Below are 16,813 nucleotides of genomic sequence, written 5' to 3' on the forward strand. Positions count from 1 at the left end.
TGGTGTGGGGCAGATACAAGCCTGTTTCTGGGGGTGTGTGGGACCTGTGGAGGACCCTGGAGGACAAGGCGTGAGGTCCCTATGGGTGGCCACATCATTGCAGTTGGACATTTCCATGTGTTTCTGCCATGGAGCAATGGCTTTTTCTTCCTAAGGCGTCTCTGCCTTGAGAAGACATGCTTGGCTTTGCTGCAGGCTCCTCCTGGCTTGCGATGCTGTAGGATGACAAGGAGGAGGGTCTCCCTGACCCATCTCCTGAGCTGGTGGGGCTCCCTCCCAGGCAGTCCCTAGCAGGGGAAACACTCGTGTAGGCGGTTTATCTCCTCCCATGGCCAGCCCTGAGTATCTGGAGCTCAGTCAGAGCCCTTCCAGGCAAGTGGCATCTTGGCAGAGTGGTGCCGGTTGCCCAGGCAGATATGATGGGGGATGAGGGTAGATGGGTTGTACTGATGCTTTACACGGAGCAGCCTGCTGTCACCTTGCTGGCCACCTGGCACTGGGGCTGACCCACAGTGTGTGGTGTAGGGCTGTTTGGCACGGCTACTCAGAGGAGGTTTATAAGTGAGATGTGTAGGGTGGCGTGGGCGGGGAGGGGAAGAAGGCTATCCGGAGGCTGCTGCTGGTGACATCTCGACTCTCTGAAGTGATCAGCACCTCACTGTCATTGAGGCAAGGACAATGCTCAGAGAAGCCCCTCTCCTTCCCCCTGGTGCCCACCCTTTGCTGGCAGGGAACAATTGTCATGGAGGGGAAGCTGTAGCTGTCGAGGATGGGGTGCACTCCCAGGGAATCAGGTGTCTCAAATATGTGGTCGATGTCAGAGAAGCTCACCAGAGCCTGAGTGGAGTCATAGGAGCTTTTCTCCATGTCATCGACCCCACAGGACTGGGGGTAGCTGCTCTTGTCCTGGCCCTTCTGCCTCAGCAGGCGGAGGTCATCTCTGAAGTGGGGGTTGAAGAGCAGGTAGAGCAAAGGGTTCAGGCAGGCGGGCAGGGGCAAGACCACAAGGAGGACGGATTTGATGACCTCTGGGGTGATGAGGAAGAGGTTGAGTATGGAGGAGAAGGTGAGGAAGGCCACTGGGCAGTAGAGGAGGCAGTTGGTGAAGATCAGCCAGGCCACATGCTTGACCATGGCACAGTCCCAGACAGCACTGAACTCCCCCTTCAGCAGGTTGCAGTAGAGTCGGATGTAGGTGCCCGTGATAGTCAGGAAGCAGAGCATGTTTGTCATCACCAAGGCCACAGTGAAGCCCAGGGTGGCGGGCTTCCCATCCGGGATGGGATATGGGAGGCAGAGAGGGGATGCTCCATATTCTCCAATGGAGAAGAGAGGCAAAACAGCAGCCACAGAGGACAGCAACAGGCAGCAAAAGGCAGCAGTCTTGACCTTGCCTAAGGAGGGTGACTTGCCATAGCCCCGCACACAGGAGACTGAAATGCTGCACTGCATGGCAGCCAACGTCAGCAGAAAGATGGCAGCTTCAGAGGCAAACACTGACAGGAACCCCGTCACCCTGCAGCCTGCGCCGGTCTCCCATCTGGCACCGTATTTGGCAAACTGGCCGTAGGTCAGAGCGTCGACGAGAGCCAGCATACTACAGTAAATGCCGGTCAGCATGTTGGCTCCAGCTATGGAAGCAATGATGAACTTAACTGGAGAGAGGTAGCTGGGAGAGGCAAAGACAGCCAGAATGACCAGCCCATTGCAGAGCACTGAGACCAGAACGATGACCCAGACTCCCAGGCGGATGACCCAGCTCTCAAACAAGTGATCGCAAGGCTTGAAGGGACCTGGAAGAAAACAAAACCCAAAGTTAAACCCAGAATATACCACTCAGCTCTAATGGTGCTGCTTGGGAGAAGTGGCCAGGTCCCAGGCCTCTCCTGACCCCGCCAGCCCCTTGCCTATTGAATGCTGAGGGCTGGAAAGGAGTGTACAACATTGTCTGCCCTTTTCTGCAGCAGGATACCAGCAGTGCTGCCTCTAGACTCTGTCCCAGCTCCCCCGTGCTCCTGTCCCCACATTGGGGTGCCTCTGGCATGCTGACTGGGACTTTCTCTCAGATCCTGTCCAGGGCAGAAACGAGGTGCAGGGAGAGGTCATATGCGAAATATGGGAAATAAATAGCAAACTTATCAGAGTTCCTAAAATGTAAAAAGGTTGTGGCCTGGCATTTGGGCCACTCTGCCATTAGCTGCTCCTTCTCACATACCCTATGGATTCTTGGAGTTACTAGTGTGGAGACGTGCAAGAGATGGCAGGATCCTGCATCCAGCTCTGACATTGCCAACCTCTGCTCTTAACACTCAAGACCTTGGCTAAGCGGTGTTTTACTGTTTTTGCATGAATGACTTGTGCATGGAGGGGATGGCCAAGATGAGATGAAGTGTTAGAGCAGGAGGGAGAGACAGTAGGTGGGGAGGAAGAGAGGGAGGGAGCTGGGATGGCAGGGAAGGGACAGAGGGCCCTGGGCAACAAGAACGTGAGGGGATGTCAGGAGAAAGAATGGTGGAGGATGGACATGGGGAGAAGGGGGAGTGAGAAGAGAGAGTTATGGAGGGGTAAAAAGGGGACCGGTGGTGGATGCTGTTTGCCAAAGTAAAAAGAAGAGAGTGGGGAGAGAGAGTGCAATGTGAGAGAGTTGCCTCTGGGAAGGATTCAAATGTTACAGTGAGGGGCTCAGGGTAGGAATTCAGCAAAAACAGAGAAAGGACGGGCCAAGTTTTAGGTGGTAGAGAGCAAAAGAAATTAGAGGAAACTGAGAAATCTTGTTCAGCTCAAAGGAGGTGGAGGCTTTCCTCAGAGACCCAGCACCTCTGTACCCCTCTGCTAAAATCTTGTTCCTTCTTGTCTCTTTTGCAGCAAACTCAGTGGGAAAAGTGGGAAAAACTCCACCCCTGACAGTGTCCCACAGTTGCCTGAATGGAGCCAGGCTTCTCCAGCCTCCAGCTGTGCTTGTGTAGGACACCATTGAGCTGTGAACAGGAACAAAATCAGAAGGCAGCTTCCTCGTGTCCCAGCCAGCCTGTGCCCACTGGCATGTTTTTGATGGAAGTAAGGAGAAAGTGGCTGGGTGCAGTCCAGCACCTCCCTTCTCTCCTTTTCTCAGGAAACAGAGTAAAGTATCCCTGCAGCTTGCAGTGCTGCAAGTATGATCAGGAGGTCAAGGACAAGGGCTTGTCATGCAATATTCTGGGCTGGCTTGGACAAAGCAAAATCTAAATCTTGCAAGGGAAAAGGATCTTCTTGAGAGCCAGAGTCTGACTGAGGCACATTGGTGAATGGAGGACCTGGTGATACCTTGGACTCCTGGTCAGCTATACCATGACCTTGTACTCTCTTCATAGGAGGGCAGAAACATCCAAGCGGGAAAAGGAAGCTCCTCACTTGTCCCCAGTTTGGACAAAGCCCAGCCATTCAGGCTTCTGATCTGCACATCTGTGAGACACTGCAGGAAGGTTCGTGGGATCCTGGGGATTTAGAGAAGCTCAAAGGATCACAGCTGTGTTCAAAGGGTTTCCCTGGCTGCTTACCGGGGCTTGGTGTGCACTGAATAGTGGGGTGCAGCTTTGATTCCTCAAGGTCCAGCTGGAGGTCATCTGCATCTAGGTCATCTGGGGAGAAAACAACAAGAAACGATGCTCAGAGAAGAATGAGCAGGGCCATCGGGGCTAGCTTGGGCCAGAAGCTTTTCCCACTGCCTGTCCTCAACACAGACCTTCCCAGCCTGTTCCCAGCCCACAAGTTCAAAGTAGCTGCTGGTGTCCAGTTTCTCTCCTGCAGTCACTGCTGTAGAGGAAGAAGGTCTTGTAAACGTTGGTGTGTTGCAATGTGGACAACCCCTCTGTTTTTAGGTTACTGCCAACATTTGCAGTGTAAAGCCCCAGATCCCAGAGTTGTGTTACTGCAGATCCCTCCTCCCAGCATGCTTTATTGAAAATAAAGAAATACTCTAGCCTATGTGGTTACAGAAAACAAAGCCTTCAAATGCATCTTCTAAATGGAAGCTTTCTGGGCAGGCCTTGTCCAATGTTACTTCATCAACAAGGACTTTGGAGGTTTGTTCAAAGAGAGCTGTTAGCCTCTACTTGCAGCACAAATTCTTCATCAGCAACCATCACCACCACCAAATGGCTCAGAAGCAAAAAGACAAGAGAACCCAACATTTATTGCTTTATTTTATGTCCTATGATTTCTTGGGACTGTGATGCCTTGTTTTTAACCCTGGAGGTTCCCAGTCCTGGATTTGCTTACAGGCAGACTGATTGCCCATGCCTGCAGACTTTGGATCCATGGGGTTTATACCACCAGGCTGCACTGCCCTCAGAGCCCAGCCTGCTGGGCCAGCATCTCCATCACTCTGGCAGCTCACCCTGAGCCAGGCTTGGGCTCTCTGAGGGCCAGGCAGAGACTCCCTGAGTGAAGGAGAAGCTGCTGGAAGAGAAAGGGGCTGAGATCTCAGCTGTGTGATGGCCTGTAGGTGTAGGTCATCACCCATGATAATGGCAGCCTCTTAATCTAACCCAAAGACATGCTCTTCTGCTTTGTTCCTTGTTCCTTTTCTCAAACTACTGCTGATTCACAGCGCTGGGACACCAAAAGGACAGCTGCTGTCCTGCTGCACCATCCCCACCCATGGCACCAACATAGCCTTCTGCTTCCAGTGGAGATCTCCAGAGGGTTTTCTGCAGGCGGGAGGGAAGGGAAAGGATGTGTTTTGTGCTTGCTGCAGCCTGATAGCCAGGGAGCTGGATCTGTGGCTGTAGGATGAATTCTCCCTTGCATGATATGGATGGATGCTGGTGCCCAGTTGTCCAGCTGGCAGCTCAGACACTGGCCAGAAAGGCAAGTTTCCACAGTCCTGAAGATATGGCTAACCTAAGTGGGATTTAGTTGCCTAATCTGCTTAGAAATGGTGCCTCTCATGAGGTCTGCTCCCTGCCTGTGTTTGAAAATACGACTGAGATTATTTGATTAAAGAATGATGACAAATAACGTGCTATCTTTAGTGCCTCCTGACAAGCATTGTGGCTTTCTCGGCTTCAGTGAGCTTTGGAAAAAAATGCCATTTTAAAAATCTGTCTGTGTAAGAGTTGAAATATTACTGCTGCTTTGGAGTCTGGCAGGAAAACACTCACAACGGGATGGAAAAATATTTCCTCCTTGTATTTTATAGTCTTATAAATCTCGAGTGTCTTTTCCATCCACAGTGTGGAGGCTGTGATGTGCAGTCACGATACTCAAATCAATGCGCAGACTTGCACTTTCTGTGTCCCCCTGCCACCTAACTCATGGAAACGTTAAAGTGTAATCTGCCCCATCCCTTTCCTTGTCAAAGGGCCAGAATGCACAAAGGCTGGTTTTAAGGATAGGTTAAACATTTGCGTGAAGCGAAGGAGCGATCTTGTGTTTTGCATGGACTACTGAGCTAGCTGTGAATTGCAAAGCAATCCTTGGCCAGGACAGTGAGATTCAAAGCAGAAAATGTACCTCTCTGCTGGAAATCACTACTTCTCCCCGCCTGGGAACTGCAGAGAAAAGAAAATGGCTGTTGTGTTCTAGGACGGCAGACTGCATTGTTTTTGAAGTATTTATTTGGATTTTGCTAAGGCACTTCCACTTTCTCAGGCCTCATGGAAAAAACCCACTTTGCTAGTAGTGCCCTCTCCATGGAAAATGCTGGCTGTACAAACACCGAAGCGGGACAAAGAGGAGGACAATTGCTGGAGAAGAAGTGGAGCAAAAGACATTGGGTTGGATGATTTTTCCCTTTTTGTATTTTCTGCCTTAGCCAGGGCAGTCCCCACGTGAGGTTTTGCAGATAATTGCTCTCTTCCTCAGAGTTAAGGCATCAGTGGCTGCAAGGGACCTGGGCAGGTGATTTTTGGGGGACTTGAATAGCCTTCTTGAATGACAGAAGTAGGAAGAGTGTTGTTCTAAGAACCCTTCAGGGCTTGCTGGATGGTTGCAAAAGTTAGTCAGCTTTACAAGCTAATGGAGGTGCTGGACTGGGTAAAGCAGCGTCCTTTTGTCAGGGACAACCATACAAGCGTGTTCTTGCTTTCTATAGCTTTGTTCCATTATTGCAAACATATGCTTGTAAGTAAATACATCCCTTTCTATCCTTAAACCAGTGGTCCCCAAGGGGGGTTCTGGGACTGTGGTGGAAATGCCCCATGGCACTGGTAGTACTTGCACTTTGCCTGTCCTCCCTCTGCAGCCGGTTTCGGGAGTGTGGCAGGAGTGAGCTGCTGGGGAGTGAGGGGCAGATGTCCTGTGTGACAAGCTGCTGAGCCATCTTTGGGCTGCTGCCCGGCCACACGGGACAGGCTTGGGGCAGGGAGTATCTGCTAAACACTGCCAAGAGGCAGCGTTTATTATGTTATATTATATTATATATTATAAACGTATAATCCAAAGAAGCATATCCCAAGCACCAAAAATTTTGGAAATGGGACCTTATATCTGTTGTGACAAGGTGACACAGTGATGAGACAGACATGTCCTAATCACACTCCATTTGGCCTCAGGTGGCCTTTACTCAGATGTTAATGGACACACTTGGGTGGTGTCTGGGGGCTTCCTGGGCATCTGGGGCCCTGGGAGGATGGGAAGTAGCTGAGCTGGCCCCAGGGTCCATGGCACCACGTGCACTCTGTGGCTGGTGTCAGACAGTCCCTTAGGCGCTGGGCTCAGCTGAGGGAAGAGTGCTGGATGTGGGAGTGGGACGCGCTGCGGGAGGCAGCACTGCCTGGCTGCTGGAGCAGGGCTGTGCCACCGGGGACCCATTTCTCGCCCCTACACATCTGCCTGGGACAAGTCGCCTTTCACCACCCAGCTGTGAAGTTCCACGGACTTGTTTGTAAAGGGCTCCTCAGTCCCTTGCTGGAAGCACTGCGCAAGGCTGAGGACATGGCTATCTGGAAGTGTGCCCCATCCCTCTCACAAGTTCTGCCACAGCATCCAAGTGCCCTGACGAGCCTAGCTGTACACTGCAGGACAGAGTCCCGAGTTATTTGCTCTTAACGAGACCACTTTATCTCTTGCATGGAAGGAATGTTTGGGAGCTTTTTTCCTCTTCAGTGAGGAAGTGTTACAAGACTCATATAACACAGCTAAATACCACTGATGGCAATCAGAAAGGAAGCATTGGGAACAGAAATAAAGCAGCAATTAATTAAGTAAAATAGCAGTATCACAAAACCCTCATTGTCAAGAGTAGACCATGCGTTGCTGTTTGGTAAGGAGACAGTCATCTTTGAAAGCTGGGCATAGTGAGAAAGGACATTGTTGTGCATTTCACGTTTGCACTTCTGTGGTTTGATATTTCAGACAAACCCAGTGCTTTAACATGTGAAAATGTGGGCCTTTATGAGCTGCTAATAGTCTCATCTGGCACATCTTAGAATCACTCAGCATTCCCCTCTGGTCCTAATATCTTATGAATACGGATATAATCCATGAGACTGAAACTGGCTTGGAGGCCTGGGAACCTGTGGCAGGTATTGGTCTGCTGACAGGGCCAGGAGAAAGTATCCTTTGAGACATCAAGTGCTCAGCAAGAGCAGGTATGTAAGCAGTACTATGGCCCCTGGTTGCAAACCAGGTCTTTTCACAGATGCTGTGATTTGCTGGGCAAACACCCCAACTATACACACAAGGACTGTTAAAGTATGGGCTGCATTAATGATGGAAAAACTGATGCAGCTGAGAAGAAATTCCTGCAGCAATGACCGTAACATATGGCTCCTCTGTACTCTCTGCCCAGTGTAACCACCAAGTCTACTATGCTTCCACAAGCCACATCATTCTGGTAGGAATCACACTTGATAGCCTCTGGCTGGACTTTTTATGTTGCCAAAGCTTAATTTTAGTCTGTGAAAGAACGGGGCAGGGCAGATGGCAGGAGCAGGGATGCAGGGCTCATGATTCACTCGCTGGCTGTGACATAAATTGTCTGGGTCATCCTGCCTCCCATCACTGCTGCAACACAGAGAACCCAACTGCGCTGGGTCAGTATCTATTTCCAGATCTAGTCTGGGCTGCTTAGGATGCAGGAGGGGATTCTGCAGGGCACCCTGGTTATATCTGTGTGCATGGTGCTCCTGGGAGCAGGTGAGCTAAGTACTCCTCAGGGACTCAGCCCTCTCCCCATCTTCCGCGGGCATACAGCATGATGTGGTTTTGCCTACAGGGTGTTTCAGATTTCAGAAGTGCATGTGGCCTCTCTGTTTACACAAAAATATAAACAAATGTAGCATCCAAGCTGTGTCCTGAAATGCTATTTCCACTCTCCAGCAGCTGTAGAGGAAGCAAAGGAGCTCATGTTTTTCTTTACATTATTCTGAGATTCTCTTGCAAAGGGAATCAGCTTTCTGCCTGGAGCTGCTGTTGCGCTGCAAGCCTGTGGGTGCAGGAGGTGTGCTTTGCACACTCCTCTGCTGGCCTTGTGCCACAGATTTCATGGAGGTTTATGCAGAAGTGCATTTGGGAGCACAGAACAAACTGACTTTTGAAGAGAAGGCGCTGCTAGTCATTAACTGTGGAGCCACTTCTGCCCTGCATAGGCTAGTCCCCGTGCTGAGCTCATCATATTCCCCAAACCTTTCCTTTTGTTCATACCTAACCTGACCTTTGCTGTATCATCAGGGTATGTGCACAGAAGGAGCATGGACATGGGTCTCTTTTCCTCCAGCCAGCTGTGCATTCCAGTCCTTCGAGTTCATTCTCTTATTCAGATTAAACCTAGGGTCTATCCTCTGTACGTTGTAGCAACAAAGACTGATGTCCTGCCAGAGGCTCCGTACTGCCCGAAATGACCAAGCCCAGAAGCTGTCCCATATAACCTCAGCCACTTTGCTCAGGTGGCTTGGGTAGCCTCCTTCTGTAGTCAGCAAGGCCAAATTAGCACACGTGTCCATGCTGTTGAGGACTGATAGATCTTTCTTTTAGACTGTGAAGGTTTGGATGTGCCAGACCAGCTCTTTCTCCAATGCAGTGACAGTGGTTGATGGCTGTTCACAGTAAATGGCCACCAGAGCTGGAGAAGGATCGGTCAGCTTTCTCTGAGGCAGGTGTAACCCCATGGTTGGCAGTGGGACTACTCCTGCAAATGCAGGATCACATCCAAGCTCACAGTATGGACCTGCCCATGGACTGATTTCACCATTCAGCCCAGTTTTACTTACAGTGATTATCAGCATGACCTGGAAACAATTCCATGGTCCTCTTGTGGGGATCTTCCTCCTCAGGACTCATGTCTTCTGCCTCCCACTGGTTGGACATCTTGAAGAAGCTGCTGCAGCTTCCATAAGCACAGCACTGGTAGGCATAAGGTACCTCGAGGACTCTGCAAAGGAAGAAAGCAGAACTTTACGTGTGTCGCCTCCATGACCTGACTCTCCATTGCTTTGCATTTTTTGCTTAAGTTCCACGTGCCAAAAGCTGGTCGATCAGCTGATGGTTACACTGGAGCAGGACTTTGGTGAAAAAGACTCCATGTAGGACAGAGCGTGGACCCAAGTCAGCCCATGGTGTCTCTGCACTGCCCCACTTTTGGTGCTTAAGGCACTGTTTGGCTGTCAATAGGTTATTGTCAAACAGCAGGTTTGGAAACTGCACTGAAATTCCTGGATAATTCCTACCAACCTTTCTGCAGTTCTCCTTAGACTGAATTAGCCTCTCCCATGCCCTCTGGCAATATGCCATGTGCATGTGGACGCATTCTTTCTTTTGTTCAAGGTGAGAAGCTTCATGAGAGCTTGAGCAAGTGCAAGGTCCCCTTGCTTGTTGCTGAAGGTCAGAGAGGCACCTCCAAACTCCAGTTCCATAAGCATGGCTCATCCCTACCAGCTTGGGCAGGGAAATCTCAGGTCTCTCAAGTGTAGCAAGTTATTTTAATATGTCTGATTTCTACTTGAAAGTAGAATTGTTAATAGTTAATTATAGCATGTATTACAAGGTTAATTAAACAGCAGCTGAACATCATCTGGGTGGAATGCTAGCCTATCTGTCAGCAGCTACATTTTCTTCAAAGACAGCAAACTCCTGCTTCTTTGCTGGAAGTCAGGAAGACTGCTGATGAAGGCAAAGGAGCCTCAGGTTTTCCAGACAATTAAGGTCTTCTGACAAGATCAGTAAATATGGTGAAACTCTATATTTTAAAAATATGCTTTTGTTTTAAGTTCCCAAACATTTCTGGCTGAGCCCTGGGAGGCTATGGAAACTTCGTATACAAGCTTGCATCCTGTTATAAGCTCCAAATTAAATCCTATTATTGAAAGGTGGTAGGGAGTTACAGATCCTCCCAGGACGGCTAAGAACTGTTCTCAGATGATTCCTCCAGACATATGCCCCAAGAATAAGACTACTTAATGGCAGTACCCCAAAATTTAGGAAATGTTAATGGATCTATCACCTGGCATAGTTCAATGAATCACTCCTGCAGACCCAGTCTCTCTGGTACGAATCCAGACAAGCTCCACAGATGTCAATGGAATTAGTTTAGAGGAATGCCCCTGGAAGTGCTGAACTTGACCCTCTCTGCACATGGACTGCCATCTTGGGTGTGAAAAACCCTCCAGAAGCTTCTGTGATTCCCTGCCATTTGGAATGATGAGTCAAAAAGTCAGAAGTGCCTGCAGGCACCACTGCTGAGGCAGACCGAAGTGAGAGCTCCACACTTTTCATTGAATCTGAGCTGTTCAGCCCAGCATTGGTGCAGTGGCCCGTGACCTCAGCAGTGGGTATCTAAATTTGAGAAGTTTCAGCCTTGGGAACCCATACTGGATGAGCGCACGGTCATGCATCCTTGGGTCCAAGGGAACTGCCTGGGAGACCCAAGCAAAAGATGGCTTCACCTCAGAGGAATTTGAATGATCTGGACCATGGGCCCCTCAGCCTGAGGGCACCACTGAGGAGTGGATCAGGAGAGCCAGAGCCTGCAGTGCAACACTGTGCTCTGAGCCTTTTTCAGCATCATCTTGCTCAGTTTGACCCCTTCAGGCTCCTCATTAATCCATAGCAGACAAGACACGGCCACACAAACAGAGTTTACTGAAGGAAAGCTGGATGTCATTAGCTAGGACTGGCTTCTGGGAATGTTTTCCACTGAGAGGAGCCCTGAGCTGGGCCCACTCCATGCTTTCCACTTGTGTGTGTGTTTGGGGTGGGGGTGGCGGGCCTGGGCATGCGTCGCCACTCTCCCATGGAAGACTTTAAGAGATGAGGCGTGTTAGCAGCAGATGAAGCTTCCTCAACCTATTGGCCTGAAAGGATGGAGGAAAAGCATGAGGTAAACAAGGAAAGCAGGAGGCTGATTGCTATAAGCAAATACAGGCTGTGCTGAGAGCCAGAAGTGAAAGAGCCAACACCACCAGTACCTCATTTTTGGGAAGCTCTCCTTGGTGAAGGGCTCAGAGAGAGCTGGGTTGCCTTGGAGCTTCAGATGGGTCAGTCCACCCAAACCATCCAGAGGCAGCGTAACCAGCTGGTTATCAGTCAAGTCCCTGATGAAGGGAAAGCAGAGAAGGAGATCACCATGAGGGTTTTGCCACTAGGGATATCTCAGCCAAGCAGAGACTTGGAGAGCCATGCTGCCTGCCTTGGTTGCCCCCTCAAATGTGATGTTGAAATGGGGCTGGGTGCTGCATGGCGACCAGGATCCTCTGGAGATAAACAGATTGATACTGCAATCCCTGGGGAAAATGAGGGGTAGGGATTAATGCCCATGCTGAAAGCTCTGTCTGGTATCTACCTCTCTCTGCACATATCTGCCCCACATATCTCTTCCCCCACCACTTCCCCCATAACAGGTCAGGTATGACTGCAGCTCCCAGCCCATAAAATACGCAAACCTCATAGTTAGGGGGCTGAGGACTGAGGACCCCTCCAGAGCCAGCAAAGATGGTCTGCAATGACTCTTACTTTATGCTAATCTTTCATAAAGGCATCTAAGGCAGGTATGAAAGAATCAGAAAGTGGAGGTTTAAGTGGTCAGGGTGAAAGTATCTTGAAGATGGCCCCTTCTGCAATTTCATCATTCCTCTAATATTGATAGGAAACCTTGGGATTTAGTCTGCCTACATCAGTGCTGAGACATGAGCCTCAGCACATGATATCTAAATGCCAGGTGTCCTGGTAGCTTGGGGAGTCAGTCTGAGGTCCTCAGGTACCTTCTGTCCATGGCCCACTGTGAAAGAAATATCATTGCAACTTACAGCTTGGTGAGTGAGCGCAGGGTCACAAAGGCTTCAGGGTGAATAAACTGGATGTAATTCCAGCTCAGGTCTCTGCAAGGCAAGGACATGCCAGTAAGAGGAGTACAGAGCAGGACAGTGAAGCTGCTGACAGCGGCCTGGTCAAGGGGTGTGATGCAAGTAAATGTAGGATCAGTAGCCCCTCGGTCAGCAGCAAGTTCTGTCTCATTGCAGCTCCCTGGAGGCAAATATGTTTGGTTTCTAACAGAGAGCACAAGAGTGTGTCTCGCAGGAACTCCTCTACTGAGGAGTTTCCAATGGGAAAATTTCCTTAGTGGGTTCATTTCTGTAAATCTGGAGCTTTAATGCTAACGTGCTCAACCTCAGAGCATTAGACAGGTTATGCCTTCGTGTCAGAGCATCCCTGATGTCGTCACACTGCTGGCTGCCCAGGCAAGGGCAAATAGGGTCAGGAGCTGTGCGGAAGGTGAACCAAGGTAATCTTAGAGTGTCTCGTGTCAGGTACAGTTGGCTTGGTTTTGGGGAGAAGTCCCTGAGGCTCCTCAATGAGCTCTGCTTCCATCTGAGCTAGAGGCCTCATCTCCCTCTGTCATCAACAGAGAGGAACCTGCATATCAAGAAGCATTTCTTCTCCTAAGGCTGATTATACGAGCAATATCCTACATATATCTACATCTCTCCAGCTCTGAAGGGAGCCAGGGGTGCCTGCCCAGATCTGTGTGTCTCATTGCAGAAGGCTAAAGTTGGGTGAGTTTAATCCTTCCCACAAGGACTCAGAACATACCCACAGGCAAATGCTAGAGCTTACATGCTCAGCTGTACGTTTGTGTGACTATAGTGTGGCAGCAGCATGCTTGTACTTGCATGCTTGTCTGTACTGTTACATGTAATACATGAGTGTTCCTATGCAGTTATAAGCATGTTGTACATGACACTCATGGGATCTCTAGGAATGTTGGCCCATTAAAAGACACTCAAATTGCTGCACCGTGGAAAAAGCTTTGATGTGATTCAGTTAGCTTCCTAACAGAACAGTAAATAAAGACCATCAGCACTTGGAAGGCTCTTCCCACATGTCACAGGGAGAATCATGCCCTGCGGAGCCTTACTAACTTCTCAAAGGTGCCGAGCGCTTAAGTGGGCTGTCTACTGCAAGGTCACTATGCATGTATGATGCGTGCATGCTTGTGTGCACTTAATATGTCTGACATGCTTTTGAGTTACGGTGAGACAGTTCCAAATCAAATGGGATGTTCTGCACAGATGTTCCAGCAGTGCATGGCCCAGGACTAGCATGTGTAAGGAAAGGGATGCTACAGCTCATGCTCGCCCTGGTAAGTCCCTGCCATGAGTCCATGTCTGCATGGGCATTTAGGAGGCAGCTGTCTGTAACGTGTGCTGTGCAACATACGAGTTGCAGCATGTGGTTAGGGCATGTGTTTTGGAGTGTCTGCATGCCTGGCAGGTAATGAGTTTATTTACAGGGTGTGTCTGCATGCAGGAGGGAAGCCAAGGAGAAGGTTTGTGCCCTGTTCTTCTCTAAGGGGAAGTGGAAGAAGGACTGGACAGCAAAGCTTCCCAGCAGAGACGGAGGGAGTGGGGTTGGGAAACAACACATCAGCCTGGCTGGTGGCTCACAATTCCCCTTGCCCCAGCAAAAATCCCAGTCATTCCCCCTGCCAGACAATACTTACATGGAGCGCAGGGCCATCAGCTGCACAAAGGTGTCTGCTCTGATTTCATGGATCCTGTTGTGCTGGAGGCCACTGAAAAAACAGAAACTGGTTTGAGAAAATGGCTGAAGGCAGCATCCATACTTTGTAGGGATCTTTGTCCTATGGTAGCAGATGCAAACTGTCACAGTGGAAGTTGTCATTTGAGCTTGGGAGACCTACTCTTCTTTCAAGGGGTAAACAGGATGAGCAACAAAACAGCTCAAAGCCATTCTCTCCTGTGGGCAGCTCCGGGGCTCAGCCACCCTCTCCTTTTGATGCCATCATGACACAGCAAAGTGCCATTGATGTGCAATGCTTAAAGGTGCCCATTATCTCCAAAGATTTCTCACTCTGCTCCACCCTAACTCCACAAAGGCTTTGTCCAGAGCGAAATAGAAGAGCTTGGAGCCCGTGAGTCAGCAAACACAGCTCTGCATGACCCTTCAGAAAGGACTACATGGTGCTGCCCTTTGCCTTGGTGATGATGAAGGGGGACTGAGGGCTGAAGGCAACACAGCTTTTCAGGAAGAACAATCCTGAGGTTTGCAGAACCCACCGTCCTGCAATATATATCCTCCACATATATTTTCATGAAGTGCCTCAGCCCCTGCACACCTCCCTTCCAGCAGCCGCCTGCACTCCCCAGGGAGGGGGAGGGAGCAGGGTAAGTGCTGACATGGCGTTTGCTGACTGACCTATACGCTCCCCATGCCTCTTGAGAGACATCCATAACTGATCCAACCATCCACTTTCTGGGAAACATCCAGTTTTTCAGTTTTCTTTTCCCTAGTGTGGAACAATGGTGAATATTTTTAAAAACTCCTGCAAAATGCCCATCATGAATTCCCAGATCTGCAGAAGTGATGTCCCCATGTGTGAACTTCTGCAAGGGGAGACAGCCACTGCCCAGTGCTCTACATACAACAACTCCCCAGGGCATTTGTTGGGTAGCTAACCTGCGTTCAGACTCAGAAATTATCTTGACTCATCTCACACAAGGACCTGCACGTGATGGCTGTAATGTCTCAGATGGTATTTGGACACATGTTCGTGTTTCAGAGACAGGGGCTTGAGGCTCTCATATCTGCTCTACTGCTGGTTTCTCAATGCCCCATGTAGCCAAGAAGGGATGGCTCCTGATTCTAGCTAAGATTTCAAGTGAGGGCCATGGGAAGCTCTGTGCACAGTTCTGGGGGTCTCACTGGTTGGAGAGGTTGAGCTTGGGAAGAAGGAGTATTGGAGCAAGCTAGAGAAAAATAATTTAGGATGTTTAGCTGTGAGGGAAGACCTGTGTGTTGCAGGTAAAAACCTGCACATTAGCAGTTACAGCAGAGCAACTGGCACACGTAAGTTGTTTGTATGCCAGGCTGTACCACCACCAGACTTGTTTCCAATGTATTTCCCAGCAGGAACGTTGATGCTTTGGGGGGGGGCGGGCTTACAGGATGATAGCTTTGGACTTAAGGGGCCAAATAGTCATTTTGTAAGAAAATTTAAGACACAGTCTGTCTGACTTAAGTAGCCTGAAAGAGGGATTTACTGTGCTTTTATATTAATGACGAGTCTGAATTTTGTGTATTATAAATTATTGTGCGACAACGTTTAGGCACAATGCGTGAAACTGCAAGTTTGGCATTCTGAAAGTTTGTCCTTTTAATGGCTCTTCTATTTTTCCAAACAATTTCCTGAGGATACTTTAGATAAAAATATTCCCAGCTCTAACTCTGTCCTCGGAGCTCTCGAAGAGGCAGCAAGGGCTATGTAACTCTTGTTTTCATTTGATTTCACATGGTGTCCTAATGCCCGGTTTTGCTAAGGTTGGGTGAGCTGGTCTGGCCATCCAGGATGGGGTGCTGCAGAGAGCACGGACAACCTCTCCAGTGTATTTTTGTGGGGTTTCTGCTCCCACACCCCTATTCTTCCAGGTTGCAGAATTCTATAAAAAAAATCACAGAGCCTATTATTTTTTTTTTTTTCTCAAAAAGGCCAAGAACTTCTGTTAGATTTGAAGTGTAGGGCCAGATCTCCTGACGCTTTGAACCGAACGTGAATAACGCTGTTTCGGAGCAACAGAGGTGCCTCCCAGGGCCCAGAGGAGACCCAATTCAAGTGCTACACATGAGGAAAGCATCAGTCTTCTCTACAGAATAGCTAGCCCTGAGCAGTGTGGATAAGGGCTGCTTTGTGCCCATGGCATGGGACCCCTCCTTGAAGCAGAAGACATTTATGGTATAGATAAACCCCGTTCTTGATTAGCTCATACCAGGACTTGAGTTACCAAAGTCAAATTCAGTGCTGTCACATCCTGCTTCTGTTTGCTGTGGCTGGGACCTCTGAAGAGACCCAAGTGAACCAAGCTCCTATGCACAGGGGATGTATTTTTATTCTCAATTTGCACAGGGCAAAGTGTGGAGCTGCAGTCCATTTGCAGTCCAGATAGTGAGTTATAATGCTCAGCTTTCCCAGTGCTTGGTGAAGGTTGAGTTTTGTGTTTGGGAGCTGCCTGTCTCCCCAAATCAGCCCCTTTCCCCCAAAGCACGGCGCAACCAAGGGTATCTCTTTACTCACAGCTCCTCCAGCCGCTGACACCGGTGGAAACTGGGCAGATCTTCGATTTGGTTGTGTGACAGTTCTCTGCAGGGGAAGGACCAGCACAGAAACGTTAGGAGGTCAAAAGCAAGTGCCCCTGAGCCCTCTCCCTTTCCACCCTCTCTATCCTCCTTGCGTAGGGCAGACAGTTCCCACCGGTGCAGAGCAAGGAGGACACAAATGTGGATGTGCTTTATTGCCTACAGCCTTGCGTCCAGAGCACCATGACCTGACTTCCATTTTGCACAGCTGCAGAAAGCAGTAACCCCAGGTGAGGGGGATCTCCAC

General features: G+C 49.6%; 1 protein-coding gene across 1 annotated transcript; it reads right to left on the reverse strand.

The window, feature by feature from the left end:
* Positions 1–555: 555 nt before the first annotated feature.
* LOC104628213 (leucine-rich repeat-containing G-protein coupled receptor 6-like) lies at positions 556–16,570 on the reverse strand (the record flags this gene model as incomplete). The annotated part of the gene is made up of 7 exons (XM_010296722.1): positions 556–1,793; positions 3,537–3,617; positions 9,192–9,352; positions 11,385–11,510; positions 12,222–12,293; positions 13,916–13,987; positions 16,505–16,570. Coding segments are annotated over 7 exons (1,816 nt in total), but the record flags the coding sequence as incomplete, so codon positions are not given.
* Between the last annotated feature and the right edge of the window lie 243 nt (positions 16,571–16,813).

This window comes from Phaethon lepturus, unplaced genomic scaffold (assembly GCF_000687285.1).
Source record: "Phaethon lepturus isolate BGI_N335 unplaced genomic scaffold, ASM68728v1 scaffold8321, whole genome shotgun sequence".
Classification (NCBI taxonomy): Eukaryota; Metazoa; Chordata; class Aves; order Phaethontiformes; family Phaethontidae; genus Phaethon; species Phaethon lepturus.